Source organism: Castor canadensis, chromosome 3 (genome assembly GCF_047511655.1).
Source record: "Castor canadensis chromosome 3, mCasCan1.hap1v2, whole genome shotgun sequence".
Lineage (NCBI taxonomy): Eukaryota > Metazoa > Chordata > Mammalia > Rodentia > Castoridae > Castor > Castor canadensis.
The window spans coordinates 152,935,381-152,955,841 of record NC_133388.1 but is presented as its reverse complement, the minus strand read 5'-3'; the positions used below and the strand labels follow the sequence as shown (position 1 = coordinate 152,955,841).

General features: G+C 37.5%; 1 protein-coding gene across 3 annotated transcripts in view; it reads left to right on the top strand.

Moving 5' to 3' along the window:
• The first annotated feature begins 18,850 nt into the window (after positions 1-18,850).
• Pip4p2 (phosphatidylinositol-4,5-bisphosphate 4-phosphatase 2) overlaps positions 18,851-20,461 on the top strand; it is a 56,421-nt gene continuing 54,810 nt past the window's right edge. Inside the window, exon 1 of one of the 3 annotated variants that reach the window (XM_074068815.1) lies at positions 18,851-19,087. In XM_074068815.1, the coding sequence (XP_073924916.1) occupies positions 18,982-19,087 (106 nt within the window). In that variant the 5' untranslated portion in view covers positions 18,851-18,981. The remainder of the gene's footprint in view (positions 19,088-20,461) is intronic. The other 2 variants (XM_074068814.1, XM_020169915.2) reach the window with 2 other exon arrangements.

The window sequence follows — 20,461 nt, the reverse complement described above, 5'->3', positions numbered from 1 at the left end:
CCTTAATATCCCCAAATGGCTCAGTTTTACATCTCTCCCATTACTGACTGGGGCAAGAAGTAGACCAAAAACTGCACATCAAGTCTATCATTATAACTCTGAGCTTATAAACCTGATTCCTTCAAGCTACAGCCCTTCCCTAAATATTCCTTTCAATATGACTGGGTGTCAGCCCCACCCAGTCTGGCTCTTGATTAGTCTTTTGATTTCTGCTACTGACATTGCAGCTTTTTCTTGAATTTAATACAACTTCACGGTTCCACAGGAGTTAGACTTGTACCTCTGATTATTGGCTTCCAACTCTTCATGAGCTAAGTTTCTCTAATAGTGAATTGATTCTTCCAGATTCCCTTGCTGCTATATTTCCCGCAGCTAGAGAGGATGCTCTTGAGCACTGATATAATCTGAAACAAGCTTGTTTTCTCTGACCACTGGCACAGTGACAGCCTACCTCAGCAAGCAGCCTACGCTCTGCTCACATAAGTCTCCTATCATTCTTTCTTGGTTCTGATGCCCTATCTTTCCTTTTCAAACTAATTAGTTTTTCTCATGATCCTCAAAACCAAGTCAGAGAGAATTATGGTATAGAAACCATAGAGATGTTTCAAGAGATAAGAAACTGGGGATGGGATACAAAATGGAGTTTTATTCCTCCATAAAGAAGAATGAAATTATGTTGTTTGCAAGTGAATGAATAGAACTGGAGAACATCATGTTAAGTGAAGTGAGACAGGCTCAAAAAGTCAAAGATTGCATGTTTTCCTTCATATGTGGAAACTAGACCTCTAAGTTAAATGTACACTTATGATCATATATATTCATATATATAGTGAGTAAAAGGACGAAATTGTATTAGTGAGTCTGTCTGAGGAGAGAACAGGAGGCGGGAGAGGGAAAGAAAATGTTAAAGAATGAAAAATATTGAAACAAACCATCTATATATGAATATAATCTAATGTACTATACAGTAACCTGTTGAGTATTAGGGGAGCATGGTGATAGAGAATGAATAAGTAATGAGGGGGCTGTTAATTTGATTAAAGCACAATATATACATGCCTGAGTACCAAGGGAAAATCCCCTTGAACTATCAATATATAGTATTTAAAAAAATGAAGGACAGAATGGTGGTTACCAGTAGGAGGAGGGTGGGCATAAGGAAAGGGTCAATGAGTGTGAATATGGGGGACATGTTTTATATTCATATATGAAAACAGAATGAAACTTGTTGAAATTGTCCTAGGAAGTGGGGGAGGGAAAGAGAAGGATGGAGGGGGTAAATATAACTAAGATATATTGTAAGCACATATGTAAATATCACAGTGTATCTCTCTGTACAATTATTATGTGCTAATAAAAATTGTAAAAGAAATTGGAGGTTGGATATTATATGGCTCAACAGTATTATTTGCCCTACTTACATATTGCATGGGTTTACTACAAAGTAAGACTCTATGTTTAAGGTATAATTAAAACCATAAATTGTAAAGATATAGTGATAGTGGGCATAAGTTCCTCTTTTGTTTCCTGGTTTTTCTGTCTAGTCACACCCTTTTTATACCTGATATGGCTACATAATTGGATTTCTTTTCTTTCCATTTCTTACTCCTTTCTCCTCTTTCTTTTTTCTTTTTTCTTTTTTTTTTTTTTGTGGTATGGGGGTTTGAGCTCAGGGCCTACACCTTGAGCCACTCCACCAGCCCTTTTTTGTGATGGGATTTTTTGAGATAGGGTCTCGTGATCTATTTTGCCTGGGCTGATTTTGAGCCATGATTCTCCTGATCTCTACCTCCTGAGTTGCTAGGATTATAGGCATGAGCCACCTACACCTGGGGCCTCTTTCTTTCTTACCTTCCACTGCTTTTACTTTCCCCCAACCCTCCATAATCCCAATAAAGGTTTATATTTTTTTAATCTAATAGGCTATTTCTCCCTGGAAGAGCAATGCCATTCTCAGACTAGTTTTCACACCAGGTCCCATACTCTCCTTGGTGCATGCGAGGCATATAAGGACATAGTAGATGTATTGATACAAATTTAAAAAGAATGAGTTCAATCTTTATATCTTGATGTAGAAAGATCTCTAAAATAGGTAATTACATAAAAATAAGATAAAGAAAAATGTGTATAGAATTATCCTACCTACATAAATAAAAAGGATACATAAGCCTCATTCATTACTTTCATGTGGGGGAAATCTACAGTAAACAAATGGACATGTTTTGAGAGCTTTAAAATAGAGTTCTAGAATCTCTGGCACAACAATAAAGTATTTGACCCTGCAATCTACTTGTACTAAAAGAATTTATCTACTGAATAAATAAATCTTGTGTAATTATTGTACCATTTTATTGGCAAAAAATTGATATAGTTCTACTTTCTAAAATATGAAATTAGGTGCTGTGTGTAGTGGTACATATCTGTAATCCCATGACTAGGAGGATCTCAAGTTTGAGGTCAGATTGGGTTACATATAGAGACTCTGGAGAGAGAGAGAGAGAGAGAGAGAGAGAGAGAGAGAGAGAGAGAGAGAGAGAGAAAATGAGGGAAAGAGGGAGGGAAAGAAGGAAGGAAGGAAGGAAGGAAACAAATTAGGAAAATCCAAAAAAAGGTATAAAGTACAATTATTAAGTTATATTTTCAAAATCTATTTAGTGATACAGAAAATATAACACATTTCTAAAATTAAAAAACAGGTCACAATCAAATTTTACAGAAGGATCTTAATTTTGTTTATGTTCAAATATACTTGCTTAGGCAAATGACTCAAACACATGAAAGTGTTTAAAGTGGATATCACTTATCATGAGATTAAGGTGGTTAGTTTGTCTTCTCTACCATTTCTTCATTGTCCAAATGTTGAATATGCAAACACATTCTTCTATACTAATAGAGAACTAGAAAATGTTATTAGAGTAACAACAGCAACAAAACTTTGTGAATTCATTTGAGCTTGGTTCTTTTAAAACAGGAAGTTTTACTTTTTCTATTTTGACCTCTTGGCCAGTTTCTATATCCTAAAGTAAATACAACATTTTCTTAAACATCCCTTTCTGTTTGTTCTGTCGTTCTGTCTGGTTATCTGGCTATCTGGCTGTCTATCATTTATCTTTGCTCTTTTCAGCTGATTTTTCTGAACAAATTTGGTCTATGTTTTCTCTTGTTTAGTTAACAGCTCTTAAGTTCCTTAGTACACTTGGCATGCTCTTCACAGAGAAGGCAGATAGAACTTTCATTACTATGAATACTTACCTCTACATGTGTACACTTCATCCTGAATTTTGCTTAACTATAGAATCACTCTACTTCCAAATGTTTTTCAGTAGTGATACACTAACAGGCACAGTTAGCCTGGAAATTCCACAGTAAATTTGCAAAAGATAAGCATGCACCTGCCTGCTCTAAGAAATTCTTTTCTGGATAGGTAACTTACATGTCTTCAAATTAACATGAAAAATTAAATTCAGCTACATAAATCTTTCATGTCATCTGTATTAGTGCTGATAAAAAAAATTCGGAAGATATCTTCTGAATAACAAGTAATGATAAGTACTCTTATCTTCATAAAGAGATAATATTGGTAATCAAAATGTTGGAGCCAATAACAATTTTACTAGAATCTGTACTTGCAAATCATTATTTTTCCTCAAATATACCTTCACTCCATTACTTGCTAGTTAACATGTCTAGTTGCCATTCTATTCATTCTTCTCTCACCTTATTAGTTGATAGCAACTTTTAATGGGTAATTGCTTAAGAATTAGATACTCCCTTAACTGTGTCTCCATCTCCTTTTTTATATATACATCAATGTGAACTGCTTTGATTTTTAAGTGTATGTCACATTGGACCATGAACTCCTTAAGTTAGAGGTCATGGTTTATTCATTTTTTATCCCTGCATTTAATGTAGTGCTTGATAAAAAGTAATCAATCAATAAGTGAGCTTCATGATTAAAGAAAAAGATGATGAGAATAGCAGCTAGAAAGAAACAGTGATAAATTTGAAACTCTGATATTATTATTAAAGAGTTTCAGATACTTTAAATTTTTATATTACTGATATTGTGAAACTTTTCACATTGATTTATGTTTCTGATCTTCTGTTAAATCAGAAATAGAAGAAAAATGGTAGAAATATGAGTTTAGAGCTTATGTTTTATTTTAATCACTGCTTCCTAAAAGTAAATATTATTGTCTTCAAGAGATATGTTCAATTTAAAACAAAAAGAAAGTCACATATAAGTGCAGCCCAACTGAAAGTTACCTATTTATCTCTGATTATTGTTACCAGTTGAAGTTAACTGTATTTCTGTCAAAGGCTTATTTCTTGTGAAGAGAGTATCACTTTTGTTTTTACATATTTTACTTTGTTTTAGATGTTTTAAGCCTTTATGTTAAGGGCTAGAAGTATGTGGCTCAAGCAGTAGAATACCTGCCTAGCAAGCATGAAGAATGTGAGTTCAAACCCCAGTATTGTCCCCCGAAAGAACTAAATTTATGTTAACCGACTCATATTACTTATTTAAACTTTTTGTTTGAAAAAATTGTCTGCACTGAGTGGCCCTTAACTAGATAAAATTTAATAGTCTGGAAATGGTACTCTGCAACTCTTGTATCACCTACTCTGTCTGAAAATGAATGAAATGAGGAGCTCTACCAGGAAAAGAAGAAAGTTTGATATATCATGGGCTATAAATAACAGCCTATAATATGCAGAGGTAGAATATACTGAAAAATTAGATATCAAAATATTTTTTGGCAAAGTCATTATTGAAAGATAACAAACTAAGAAAATATTTACCCTTATTTTATTAGAAAGTATAACTTTCAAAAGTATTCTGAGACTCAGAGGATGGGTTCTTTACTCGGATGTTACAGTAAGGAGAATATCCTAAGGGAGTATTTACTGAAAAATAGAAAATAACAAGGTCTTAAAAATGGAAAATAAGATTTTATATGTTACAGAAACATTTTGCAAGTTTGATGAGCCAATCAGGCAGATGTTCTAATCTTTCAGGAAAGGTGTGTGTGTGTGTGTGTGTGTGTGTGTGTGTGTGTGTGTGAGAGAGAGAGAGAGAGAGAGAGAGAGAGAGAGAGAGAGATTAATTCAGTTCATTATGTCCTTTTCCTGGAATTGCTAACTCAAGGAAGGAATTCAAATCAGTCCCTCAGTACCAGGGAGACCATGGGTCAGTGTCTAGCGCTCATTCAAAGAAGAATATTTTACATTTCTCCACACAGACAAAAGATGAATATACCTAATATATGTGTGGATAAAGAAATTCTTTAAAATTCTTCCTATAGGTTTATTAGTTAGCAATTACAACTCATGCTACAATTGATGTATCTCCAAATCTCAGTGGCTTAGCACAAAAAGTATACTTCTTGTTCATAAAACACTTTAAAACTGGTGTCCTTGCTGAGCAGCTCTCCTGTAAGTAGTTACTTAGTGCCCCAAGATCCTCCCTACTTGTGCCATTCTCAACATGTGCTTCTCACAGTCTCCTTGGGAATCATCTGCTGCTTACAACTCAGCTTAGAGGGGGAATGAGCATGGAGGGTCATGGGAGGGAGATTTGGTGGCCAGATCTGCAAATGTCTTCATCACTTCTACTTACCTTCCACTGGACATACTGGACATGTGAATACTCAAAGACAGTGGGGAAATATAGTTTAGTGGGTGTCCCAGAGGAAGAGAGAATAGGTTTTATTAATAAACAAAATTTAAATGATAATTATAATTATACAAATTATACAAATGATATATAAATGTATATAAATATGTATAAAATAATATATAATATACTTAAATATAAATTATATAAAATTATAACTAATAACTATAATTAATTTTTATTATAAATTTTTATAGGATATATTAATTATACAGGGAGGGATTCATAGTGACAATTCTGATTAGACTTATATTGTACATTATTTACACTGCCCCCACCATATCTCCCCCTCAACCCCACCCAACTTAAAGCAATTGCAAGAGGTTTTCTAGTTCCATTTCATATGAAGTCCATCAACCACACACTGTCACCCCAATCTCCTTCCTTTACCTCTCCCTTCCCACCAGCATGCCCCCCCACCATCCCATACCCACTGCACCTGTTTTAAGTCCTGACCTTTGCCATTAATTTGTAAGCTGAAGTTCAAAGGGGTTTCTCAATGTATGCCCACTGTGGGCATGCTTTACCTTGGTTGGTCCATTCAATTTCTTCGAATAGTCTCCCTTACTCCTTTACCTCCCATCATCTCCTGCCTTTAAAAAGTTTTCAATACACATCCTTATATCCTCTATCTTCACATCTTATGGTGTGCGATAGTACTGGTATTCTACTTTTCCCTCCTTCCCTGAATTCCAGAGTAGTTCCACTGTTACAGACATGTTCTATATCTGGGTTTGTATATGATCATGCTTGTCCTTGTGCATATGTCTATCTTTGGATCTGTTTTCCAAGTATGAGAGAAAACATGTGTCATTTGTGTTGATCCTGGCTAACTTCACTTAACATGATGTCCTCCAATTGCATCCATTTGAATGACCTTCAAACCCCATGTCATTATTCCTTGTGGCTGAGTAATACTCCATTGTGTATAGGTATCACAATTTCATGATCTATTTGTCAGATGTATCTGGGTTGTTTCCAGAGCTTGGCTATTGTGAATAGTGCTGCAATGAACATCAGTGTAGAGGTGTCACTATTGTGTCCTGTATGAAGTTCTTTTGGGTAGATGCCCAGGAGTAGTATCACTGGCTCATATGTCAGTTCTATCTCTAGTTTTTTGATGAATCTCCGTACTGTTTCCATAGTAGTTGCACTAATTTGCATTCCTACCAGCAATGTATAAGGGTTCCTGTTTCACCACATCCTCACCAGCATTTGTTGTTGTCATTACCCTTGATTTTGGCCATTCTAACTTGGGTGAGATAAAATCTAAGTGTTGTTTTGATTTGCATCACTTTTAAAACCAGGGAAGTTGAATACTTCATGTATTTAATGACCATTTGTACCTCTTCCTTTGAGAATTCCCTGTTTAATTCATGTGCCCATTTCTTCATTAGAATGTTGATTCTTTGGGGGCTGAGTTTTTGAGTTCCCTGTAGATTCTGGATATTAGTCCCTTATCAGATGAATAGCTGGCAATGATTTTCTCCTGTTCTTGAGTCTGATTGCTGTTTCCTTTGCTGTGCAGAAGAGCTTTAGTTTGATACAGTCCCATTTGTTCAGTGTTTCTCTTTGATGCTGAGCCTTTTGAGTTCAGTTTAGGAAGTCATTCCCTATACCTATCTGTTCCAGTGCATTTCTTATTGCTTCTTAGAGTTGTTTCAGGGGTTCAGACCTTATATCAAGGTGTTCAATCCACTTTGAGTTGATTTTGGTACAGGGTGAAAAACAGGAATCTAGTTTCAGTCTTCTACATGTGGATATCCAGTTTTCCCAGCAGCATTGTTTGAAGAGTTTGTCTTTTCTCCATTGTGTGTTTTGGGCCCCTTTGTCAAAGATCAGTTGGCTATAGATGCATAGGTTTATGTCTAGATCTTTTATTGGTCCATTGGTCTTCCTGTCTGTTTTTGTGCCAGTACCATGCTGTTATTATTGTTATGGCTCTGTAGTATAGTTTGAAGTTGGGTATTGTGATGTCTCCAGGATTGGACTCTTTGCTCAAAATTGCTTTGACTATTCAAGGTCTTTTGTGTTTTCCTATGTATTTCATGATTGCTTTTTTCTATTTCTGTACAGAATGTCATTGGAATTTTGATAGGGATTGCATTGAACATGTAGATTGCTTTTGGTAGTATGGCCATTTTCACAATGTTGATTCTACCAATCCATGAGCATAGAAGAGCTTTCCATCTTCTGATGTCTTCTTGGATTTCTCTCTTCAGTAGTGTAAACCACTGAAAACTTTTCCATTAAAAAGGTCTTTGGTTTCTTTAGTTAAATTTATTCCAAAGTACTTTATTGTTTTTGAGGCTACTATAAATGGGATTGTTTCCTTGATTTTTTTCTCAGTGTGTGCATAGTTGGTATGTAGAAAAGCTACTGATTTCTTATGTTAATTTTGTATACTGCTACTTTGTTAAAAGAGTTTATGATTTCTAGTAGTTTTTTGGTAGAGTTTTTGGGGTCTCTTAGGTATAGGATCATATCATCTGCAAATAGGGATAGTTTGACATCTTCCTTTCCTATTTTATCCCTTTTATTTCTTGCTTTTGTCTTATTGCTCTAGCTAGGAATTCCAAAACTGTATTGAATAGGAGTGGAGAAAGCAGACAGCCCTATCTGGTTCCTGACTTTAAAGGGAACGGTTTCAGTTGTTCTCCATGTAGTATGATGTTGGCTCTAGGTTTGTCATATATTGTGTTGAAGAACATTCCTTCTACTCCTAGTTTCTTCAGTGCTTTTATCATGAAAGGGTGTTGGATTTTGTCAAAGGCTTTTTCTGTGTCTATTGAGAGGATCATGTGGTTTTTGTCCTTGCTTCTGTTTATATGCTGTATTAGTTTATGAATGTACATATGTTAAATCATCCTTGCATCCCTGGAATGAAACCAACTTGGTCATGGCGTATGATCTTTTTGACTTGTTGTTGTATTCTGTTTGCCAGCATTTTGTTGAGAAACTTTGCATCTATATTCCTTAAAGGTATTGGTCTATAATTCTCTTTTCTGGTTACATCTTTGTTTGGTTTTGGAATGAGTACAATACTGGCTTCATAGAATGAGGTTGGTAGTATTCCTTCCATTTCTATTTCCTGGAAAACTTTGAGGAGTTTTGGTGTTAATTCTTCTTCAAAGGTTTGGTAAAATTCAGCCATAAATCCATTAGGTTCTGAACTCTTTGTAGGGAGACTCTTTATTTCTGCTTCACTTTCATTGTAAGTAATAGGACTATTTAGGTGGTTAATATCTTCTTGGTTCAATTTTGGTTGGTTATATGCATTTGGGAATTTACCCATTTCATCAAGATTTTCCAGTTTACTTGAAAATAAGGTTGCAAAGTACTTTTTAATGATTCTCTGGGTTTTGTTAGTAATTTTGGTTATGTGCCCTTTTTCATCTCCGATTTTATTAATTTGAGTCTTCTCCCTTCTCTGTTTTCTCATGTTGGCTGGTGGTTTGTCAATCTTGTTAACCTTTTCAAAGAACCAACTTTTTGTGTCATAAATTCTTTGTATAGTTTGTTTGGTTTTGATCTCATTTATCTCATCCCTGATCTTTATTGTTTCCTCCATCTGCTGGCTTTGGGTTTGGTTTGTTCTTGTTTTTCTAGGAGCTTAAAGTGCATCATTAGATTGTTTATTTGAGAGATATCTATTTTTTTAATGTAGTCACTTATATCTATAAACATTCCCCTTAGCATGACCTTTGCTGTGTCCCATATTGGGTTCCAGGAACTTTTTTATTTCTTCCCTTATTACTTTGGTCACCCATTGGTTTTTCAGCAGTGTGCTGTTCAGTCTCCATGTGTTTGAATATTTTCTGGGGTTTCTTTTGTTATTGACATTTAATTTTATTCCATTGTGGTCTGATATGATGCAGGGGGTTATTATGATTTTCTTGAATTTGTTGAGTCTTGCTTTGCATCCTAAAATATGATCAATTTTGGAGAAAGTTCCACGAGCTGCAGAAAAGAATGTGTATTGCCTTGTTGTTGGGTGGAATACTCTGTAAATATTAACCATGTCTATTTGGTCTAATGCGTGGAGTAGCTTTGAAGTTTCTTTGCTGATATTTTGTCTGGATGACCTATCAGTTGCTGACAGTGGGGTATTCAGGTCTCCCACTATCACTGTGTTAATGTCTATCAATGCTGTTAGGACCATTAGAGTTTTTTAAATGTAGATGAGTGCCCCTGTGTTTGGTACATATATGTTAAAGACTGATATTTCTTCTTGATGAATTGTTACTTTCATTAATATGATGCGACCTTCATTGTCTCTTCTGATTTATTTTAGTCTGAAGTCTACTTTGTCAGATAACAAAAAGATGAATTCTCCAATGGAAAAATGACTGTTATCAATGAGTAACAAAAATATTAAATAATATTCAGAATTACTAAGGGAGTGGGTACTTGTGGGAGGGTAGAGAATCAATGCAGGGGATAAAAGAGGGTGAACAAAGTCGATATACTTTAATATTTATATGAAATATAACAGTGAAACCTTTTGCAGTTGTCTTAAGTAAGGGCGAGAAGGATGAGGGAGAGAGATGGTTGGGGCAAACCTACCCAAGGCACATTGTAAGCATATATGGTTATGTCACAATGAATCCCTCCTGTACAACAAATATGTGCTAATGCAAATGTTAACATAAATAGATTACAAAAGACTAATACATCAATTTCCTATTAAACTGTCAATAATAAAAATACTGATAATACACCATGTTATTTTCCTAGACTGCTAAGAAATGGACAGAATCAGACACCACAGTGAGGGTAAAAAATGTTTCTCAGGTTCCAGAGGGAAACTTGGCAACATATATCCTAAAGCCTTCCAATTTGAAGGACTTTTAGGTGTAAGCAGAGTAGTGTTCCAATCTATTTTAGTTATCCCTGACTTCTGTCTTTCATGCTGTACATCAGTCAGGAAGTAGACTTCTACAGTATATCCAGAAATGCTCAATAAACATTACTGAGTGAATGAATGGTGATATACTGTAAAAAATATGAAATGTTGAAAAATAGAAAACTGGGATGACAGTCGAGCAAGAAGGAATCAAAAGCAGAAAACAAAACCAAAATACGGTTGTGTGTAAGAAGTGTTAGGAATGCCATTTCTAAAGAGGTGATGGTTATTTTTCTTACCCAACTGGTTCTGAAATTACAGGAAAAGGAAGTTTCTCATAAAATGTGTTTCACATTTTTCAACTGCTTTTATTGTGTCAAGTGAGTTTCTTCTATGAAATTGTGTGTATGTGTATGCATATGTATATATGGTAGTATGACTATAAATATTATAGTTTGTATATATATGATTGTGTGTGTGTGTGTGTGTGTGTGTGTGTGTGTGTGTGTGTGTGTGTCCAAGGGCTCAAAGGATTTTTAAAAAGAAATCCTGGGGTTGGAGATGTATGTCAGTGGCATAGTGTTTAACTAGCATGTGTGAGGCCCTGGCTTCGATCCCCAGTATTAGGGATAAAAAATAATTTTGCAAAAGTAATCTTATTCTTTGCAAATTTATTAGTCAGTTTGGTCTGCCATAACAAAACACAACAGACTGCATTATTTAACCAATAGGAGTTTGTTTTCTCACAGTTCTGAGGCTGGAGATCTGGCAGAATTTGTTGGTGAGGGATCTCTTCCAAACTTGCAAATGGCCATCTTCTAATTGTATTTTTATGTAGCATTTCCTAAGGGCATGATTGTAGAGAAAGTGAGCAAATAAACTCTTTGGAGTCCCTACTTATAAAGACACTAATTCTATTCGATTAGGGTTCCATATTTATGATTCTTTAGCCTACCTCCTAAAGCTCTTATCTACAAATGTAGTTAAATTAGGGGTTAGGCTCAATGTATGAATTGGGGAGAGGGATAATTCAGTCACAGATATACTCTTTTTATAAAAAAGAAAAAAGTTACAATATACCAAGTTAAAATAATCACCTGGAATGTTATTAGAGTTGAGACCACTAGTTTGGCAAAAATCAGCAAAGAGACTAAGTGGTAAGAATAATACATCAAAACCACATTTCTTAGGAGGTTAACTACTAATGCAGGATAAGATAACTTCTTAGTAACTCTTTCAATCCTAAAATACACAAACACAAATTTTTCAGAGAAACTTCTTTGTAATAGTGAAACATACCTAATTGAGATCTTTCAAGGCAGCAGTTATAACTCTTAATTGCACCCACATTAGCAGTTTAGGTTCTTGAAAGATCATTATAAATAAAGATACTATGATGTTATCATGTTGAATTTATTTTCCCAATACATAGGCAAAAGTAATTTTAACAGAAATAATTTGTTACTATGGTTACCAGCACAACAAATGGTCACACTTTTTCTTTTCTTTCTTTCTTTTTTCTTTTTCTTTTTTTGAGGCAGGGCTTTGCTACATAACCCAGACTGGTCTTGAACTCATGATCTTCCTGCCTTAGCCTCCCAAATGCAGGGATTATAGTGTGTACCACTGCACCAGGCAAATTTCAATTACATACTGGCAATTTTCCCAATATCTTCTTGTAATTATGTTTACCTTCATCATAAGAAGTGATGGTTTGCCTCAATGTTGCCTTATCTTCACAACCCAAGCATTCAATATCATATACTTATATCGTCTGAGTTAAGGAGAGCATAACTTTGAGTCAAGTTACGTGTATTTCTATCTTTATATTCATCTATCTATTTACCTACCTATCTCTATAGGTTATTTAAAATAAGCAATACAAAACTGAGCTCTTCAAGTTAGAAATGTTTATAGTTTTCCCCAGTGGCCATTTTAAAATTCCCCTTGCCTCCTATAACAGCTATCCTGTCATTACATTTTGGGTAAACTCTATAGTTTCTTGGTCAAATTCAGTGTTTAAAACTCCACTAAATCTAAAAATTCTTATCTAAATTGAAGATATCCCTTTTGTCAGCCAAGAACATTGTGGCTTGAGAGATCTGAAACAGGGAGGGTATGTTCCTCTTTTATCTTTTTCCCATTTTCTACCTTGGGGACATAAGTATAGTTTGCCCTTGGGCCTAAGCTTCTTCCTTCCTCTTCTAGATTCCAGTTTCTGCAGTGGACAGACATAACAAGGAGTTAGAGATACTGGGGCCACTGTTGCAATTTTCCTAATGCCACTTGACACTAATTCTTGGCCAACACTGACTTTCTATTGACAGTGTTTTCTGGATTGGCAGTAGAATCTCCACAGGAGGCCCAAATGTGAGTTCTTTCACAAGTCTTCCCAATCCACAAGTTCTGCTTTACCTCTTCCAACCCTCCTCAGCTCTTGCTTTTATTGGTTTTATTTTTCACTCAGTGGTTAGATTTTTGTGTTGGTGTCAACATGATGGCACAAACACAACCATTTTTTTGTGGTGTTCATGTATCTATGGAAACTCATATGTACTCACTAAAGCAGAATTGATAGCTAAGCTACACCACAGCCCTCTCTAATTACCCTGTATCATTCTCTGGTCCTTTTTTCCTGTTCACACGGACTTTGAGAAGATCAACCAGCCTCTGTCCTAACTTGATGTACAACTAGAAAATGAGGTGCTAGTTTTCATCTTTTACAGATACCCTTAGATTTTGCAAGTGATTCCCTGAGAGCTCTTCTCACTTGGCTTTATGGAGAAAAGTAGGTGAAAGCCACAGCAGTACCTTCTAAGCTGACAAATCTTGACCCCAGTGCTTCCTAGATTCCTTTCCCCCATTGTCCTGTTCATAAGCATTGGAATACTTGAGGCTATGAAAGACAAGTCATGCTGACTGAGTTATGTGGGATAATCACTACTTCTTCATCTTCATCTTCAGAGCCTAACTGTGTTTTGAATCAACGAAGAAAGTTTCAAACAATTTCAAATTACATATTCTCTATAAAAGTTTGCACTCCATTCTTTTGCATTTCATTCCTTTCTTTGGGGTGGTGGGATGGTACTTAGAGTGCTTTTATCATACTTGACTTTTATTAGCATCCTGTGAGACACAGTGCAGCTACCTCTTTTGCTGCTACAACTGAGACAATAAGGAACAAGATAGGACTAATTAATTGAGAAAAAGACTTTATTGTAAACTAGCTATGTAGGTAGTATTATCTTCAATGCTATGAAGGAAACAATTAGTCTTTCCTATGTGTACTTGTCAAATAGAATGGAAACTATTTATTTATTTATTTATTTATTTTGGCAGTACTGGGGCTTGAACTCAGAGCCTCACACTTGCAAGGCAGGCACTCTACAACTTGCGCCACTCTGCCAGCCCCGAATGGGAACTATTTTTAAGTGATATGAGCATGGTAAAAAAAAAAAGTGCCATGTAAATATAGCAAAGCAAACATTAATTCCAACTTTAGCATCTTAATGGGACTCTGAAGGATCAGCAAGATCACAACACTCTGAACTCTGGATCATCAAGACCAGAGGTTTGAACTCTCCAGTGATTTCCTGTAACAGCAGAGCCAACAGGGTTCCCATAATGCTTGTCTGGGAAGAACTCTCCAATTGTAACCATGTGGTCTTGCCTTTTCTGGTATCTTGTAGTAATATAGGGAAATGGGATCCTTCTGGTCGCCACTGGTTTCCTTTCATATCTGTATCTTAGCTTTCTTACATCACTTCCTAGGCTTCTCTGCTATAGCAGTGGGCTGTGGAGGGCCTCTTGCCTTTTTTCCACATTCCTGGATTTTTTGAGACTATAGTCAAGCCTTCAACCCTCCTTATTGTTTCTGCAAAATGTTGCATCATTTTCAATACCTGATGAAGCCTTATTCTCCTGGAATTATAACTCTATCTGTTGGAGAAGTGAGTGAAATTTTCCAAGCTGAAAGGTCTCAAATGTCACCCAAGAGAAAGATACCTGTCACAAAAGGAATTGTGTATGTGGTTTGAGGGGCATCAGGCTTAACTCCCAATCAGATTCACTGGAATTCCACAAATTTTTAAGAGAATTGTATTGATTTGGATTAAAACAGAGACAGTACAAAATGAAAAGTGGTCTCTGAGTTCCCAACTTTCTTTGGGCAGAAGGCAGGCTGAAAAGGCCACTCAGTTATCAACAGGAGCCATTTCTTATGGGAAAGAATGGAATCAGTTGTTAGGGACAATAGCCAAGGACAGTGGTAGAGAGGAAATAGAGTAATAGCAAGAATAGAGCTGTGCCCTAATAAACAGAGGTTTCTCAGGCCAAGGGAACTGTGACAGGCATCAATTGCATTTCAAAATTCTGCTCTAATCTAGGGGCCCAGCCTGTGAAACAACACACAAAGCTGGTTTTAGTGATTATTTTAGTCCATTTTTTGTTGCTATAACAGACTACTTGAGACTAGGCAGTTTGCAAACAAAAGATGTCTGTTTTAGCTCATGTTTCTGAAGGTTAGGAGGTAGATGCATCTGGTGAGGGTGTTCTTGCTGATTGTGACTCTCTGGAGGGTTCCCAAGGAGTACAAGGCATCATATGGAGCAAGTACAAGACACAGCTAAAGCAGCTTTTATAACAGACCCACTCTAGAGATATAACCCAGTTTCATCCCATTAATCCATGGATGGTCCCACTCTTAAAGGTCCCACTGATCCCACCTCTTAATACTTCACAAAGGGGGTTAAATTTCCATGTTAGTTTTTGTGAGGACTTTCTCCATGAACGTCACAATGACTTCAGGGTCTTGTAACTGAGTAAACAGAAGGGAATATGGATCACTATGACTGAGGACAGACTGGTGGTAGAATGTGGTATAATGGCCTCCAATAAATTATGCCTCCTTTTGTCCCACATCCCTCTGGAATGTGACATGGCTATTCCTCATATGAAGAGATAAAATCTATTCCTCCACTAGCCTTGTAACTTCTTTTCATCATGAAAAGGGGCTTCTGGGTACCTAATTTGGGGTTAGAGGCAGGCTGAGAAAGCCATGGATGGTAGAAAAATGTAACAGAAGTGACAGTGATGGAGCACCAACATGTATACATTTGGAGGTCCCTTAGCTTCTACCATCACCCCCTTAGACTACTGCACTGAGACCACCAGGCATGTGAAAAAAACCTGGGATGAAAATTATGTGGAGAAAGACGCCCAACCATCCCACTGTCTCAGTCAAACCCAGCCCCCAGCACACCTGCCAGCTGAATGCAGATGCCCTAGTAAACCCATGCAAGTCTTAGGAATCAACCACCCAATCAACCACCCAGTCAACCTCTAGAAAGTCATGAAAAACAACCAGAGGTGTTGTTTTAAACCACTGGGTTTAGTGTGGTTTGTTACTTAGTAGCAGAAAACTGGAGCAGCAGCTTAAATACAATATAGCTCACATATTATCTGTTGTGTAGATACTTTTATTCTAACAGACACATTAGGTCATCTCCTGAACAATGCTGACAAGATATCATAAACATAAAAATACCTTGGCATGGTGAGTTTTATTAACATTCACTGAATGTTAATAAACCATAATATTATCTTTAAATTACAATGAAAAGATACTCATCTAACAAAATAAAAGATTTTTTTTGTTGAAACTTGACATTACTGCAAATATAACTTTAATATGTCTACTACTTTTATAATGTAAGAAGTGTAACTGCTATTTACCTCAAATGAGTTCAGAAATGGATAGAGAAACTATATAAAAAAGTAAAGAAAAAAAAATCCTTTGTACTGATCATTCCCTGGGCAAAGGAAACCTTATTTGTAGAGCTGTTATACAACAATAAAAACATTGGTTAGTCATCAAAAAGTCATGAAATGAGCCAGGTGTGGGGGTACACACCTGTAATCCTGGCAGGAGAATCTCTTGAGTGCAGATGTTTGGGACTAGCCTGGGCAACATAGAGAAACCCCAAGTCTTTAAAACAAACAAACACACACACACACACACACACAAAACAGTCATGAAACAGTCATGAAATGCTCTTAAGTTTTTTATGGCAAAGAATTTTAGTAAGATTCTGGGACTTTGTGAAATTTGTCCACTCGTGAGTTTACTTGGCAAATATCACATGCTTGTTCATGTTCTAGGTATTATGCTAGACACTGGAGGTATGATCATGAATAAGAGATACATGGTTTTTAATTTCATAAAGCCAGTTGGGATAGAAGGTAGGAGGGCAAAGTGAAGGTTACTACACAGTTAAAATGGAGTATGATAGGTGGCATGACAGAATACAAGATGCACAAGTTACTTTCACATCACTATAACCAAATACCTGGCATAAAGAAAAAGGTTTATGTAGCTTACAGTTTGAAGATTCAAATCCAAGGACAGGTGGCCCACTGGTTTTGTCTCTGATGAGGGCCACAAATGGCAAAGGTGGGAGCACATGTTGGAGCAAGTGATCATGTCATGATCCAGAAGCAGAGACTGAGAAATTGGGTGGTACAGTTCCTCATGAAGGCAAGCCCCCAGTGACTTAAGGACCTCCTATGAGGCCCATCTTTTCCTATAAGGTCTATAGCACATCCTGACATCACCACAATGGGACAAACCCTTTACAAAGAGACCTTTAGAGAATCCTCATTCAAACCATAGCACTGGAGTAATAAGATTCCATTGATTCTTACAGTTTTCTTCAACTCAGTAGCCTCCAGTCTACAACTGTAAGCTGCTGTTCATTTTGTAAAGTATCAGCATTTTTGCAGGGAGTGCTACACCTTGATTCTTCACTTTCTAGCTTCCTGGAGACCTATCAATGCCCTAGGGTTCTCTCATGTGGGATCCTTCTATTGCATTCTACTCTTCTGCTACTGATCCACAAAGGATGTTGCATAAAAGAAAACATTATTCTTTGGTTTTTTTCCCTTAGGATTCCAGTTGGTGCCTAAATGGATTTTCTAGAAGAAAGAGTATGTATTCAGAGAGCAAAATGGGGACCCTTCTTAATGTAATATGAGAAGTAGTTTCAAATGCTAGAGGACTGAGACCATGCCCTAGATATCTGTGTAGACTCACTAAGTGAGTAACAAATATTCCTTGAGTGACTCAAAAGAATCATTGCAGGAAAATTATCACTCTAAACCATAACTATTTTCCTATTTTTGCACAGCACTGGGATTTGAACCCAGGCCCCCACACTTGTTAGGCAGAGGCTTTACTACTTGAACCACTTCTCCAGCCACTTTTTGCTTTAGTTATTTTTTTTCAGCTGGAGTATCATGCTTTTGTTGTCCAGGTTGTCTTAGTAGCTGGGATTACAGGCCCATACCACCACACCCCGTTTGACTGTTGGATGGGTTCTCCCTAGTTTTTTTCCTGGGCTGTCTTTGAACCATGATCCTCCTGATCTCCACCTTCTATTGCATTTTTATTTGGGCATACTTCAAACTTTGATTTACTTTTATATTCAAGTAAACCACTTTAGGTGGCAAATATGGCAAATCACACACACGCTAAAGAGAAAACAAGGCAAGAGCTATGTTTTTTTTTCTTAAAGAATTTTTTTTACAAGTGAAATGGTATTTTGAAACATTATGTCAAGAAGATTGCTTTTAATTGTCTTTATGCATAAACTTCATACATGTCAGTGACAATATAGCCCCAAAACAAACTGAAAAGGCAACCTATTTTGTAAAATGAAACTTGTAAAGACCAGCACAGGTGTACCTTTAATAGGGCACTGTTTATTAGAGGGCCAAATACCTATTGCCATCACCCAGGTTGGTAAAAAATCAACCAGGGAAATGGGACATGCCACTAATGCAAAAATCTACTTCCTCTTAGACAACAGCTGCTGAAGAATTGCTTCCCAACAAAAGAAGAACCCCACAGGAAGGAATTAATAATCCTGAAAATAACTTTCGTTACGCAATTGCTGTAGAAGTTTGATAGCTAAGTCCGTCCTTCCTCTCCCTGGAGGAGCTATAAACTCCATATCTGTGTTTGCTCTAGTGTGCCTTAATCAAGTCATAGGCCAGGCCGCTCTTTCATTCACCTTTTTCTTACTGAAGACTTCTCAGCTACCACTCCCACTCACCTCTCCCTCTACATACTTGGCTCTTTCCCTTCCCGCAGTTTCCCCTGTTTCATTCCTAATTTGTTCCTTTTTTCTCGTGCAGGCTGGGCCGGGCTCCCCCACTTCTTCCCGTCCTCCTCCTCTCCCAGGCTCTTTCTTTCTCTCTCCCCTCCCCTCCCCCAGCAGGCCTCCCAGCGTGCTTCCCTTCCCCCGCCTCCCGGTCCCGCACCCTCCCCTCCCCCGCCTCCTGCCTTGTGACACATCCCGGGCCTTGGAGGCAGCGGCGGCAGCAGCAGCCCTGGCCACCACTCCCGCCCCCGCCGCAGCCCCCGGCTCAGCCTCCCTCTGGCCCCGCCGTTGCTGCAGTCATGGCTGCTGACGGGGTGGACGAACGCTCGCCTCTCCTGTCAGCATCCCACTCGGGAAATGTCACTCCCACCGCCCCGCCGTACTTGCAGGAAAGCAGCCCCAGAGGTAAGGCCAGCCTAGACCGTTCTACTCCGCCCGGAAAAGCCTAGCATGATGAAGACCCCGGAGCTGTAGCATAGAGGTGGGGGCAGCCTCTCACCGGGGCTGGGGAAGGAGGATGCTGACTGTGCCTGTGAGCTTCACCGCAGGGCTTTGCGCCGCTGCTGGTGCTGGTGCTGGTGCTGGTGGTGGAGGTGGTGGAGTGTGTGTGTGTTTCACCACTTCTTACCAGGGGTACCCGATGTGACAGGAATCTCCCGAGCCGAGCCTAGCCTGGCTGTTTGCAGAGCAGCCCCTAAGTGCAGCTGGGAGGAAGTGCAAATCTTTCACAATCATTCACACATCCCTTCGGGTTGCTGAGAAACCGGGAGTAACTGCTCACCTTGACATCTGTCCTTGAAAGGACTTTAGCTTGAAAAATACGCATCTCTTAAATTCACCCATCAGCACTCCTGTGCAATCAGGGAATTGCTTTACTGAAAGGAATGTAATTAAGCAGAAATTTTAATATGTCTGAAATTCCTGCTCTTCCCTATTACTCCTTGTAAGGAGTGTGTGTTAGCTTTAGTTGTAAAATGAAGAGGGTGATCCTTACTTCTGATAGAGGGGAAGCTGGGATATTTTCATGCCTGTCTGATTAAGATTGAAATTTTCTTCTAAACAGTAACCCAAGTTTATGTTATATACATTTCTATTTATTTTTCTTCTCAATAATAGAATCAAAAAAGATTTGCTTGAATGGGGTCTGGAGAAGGAAGAGGGAAGGGAGTTGGCAATTTCCCAAACTATGCAAAGATCTGTCTTTGTTCTAAGGCTTTTGGTTGATTGCTGTAGTAGAAATGAGGTGGGGTCAGGAGTTGGAATGGCCAGGCAAGGCTTGAAAAGATCATCCGATATGGTCTTTGCAAATGTAACTTAGGTACATATCTTTTTTTGGCTGAATGTGACTGAAGTTTGAAATCCCAAGGAGGAAGCAGTTAATGCTTTTGAAAATATAAGCAGGTCATGTGTTTTGGAACACAACTTTTTCTAAGTTTAAGTCTGAAATTAGAGCAGCTGTAGAGCTGGTTGAACTTGTCTAGTATTTTAAATTTCCATTAACACATTATAACTTGAATGCCAACTGTGTGAATCTTAATCCACCCTTAACCAGAGGCAAGACAAAGGAAAAAGATGTTTAGCTCTGAATAATTCAGTATGATTGATGGCTTGAGAGATAACACACAAAATGGAAGGGAAACTCATGTACAGAAAATTCACAAAAGTCATGTTTGTTGAGCAGTATTAATTAAACTTGTATTAGCAGACACCAGGTAGGAGGATTCCCTTTAGCTGGAAAATTTGATTTTAATATTTTACTGTAATATAAATAGTTATTCA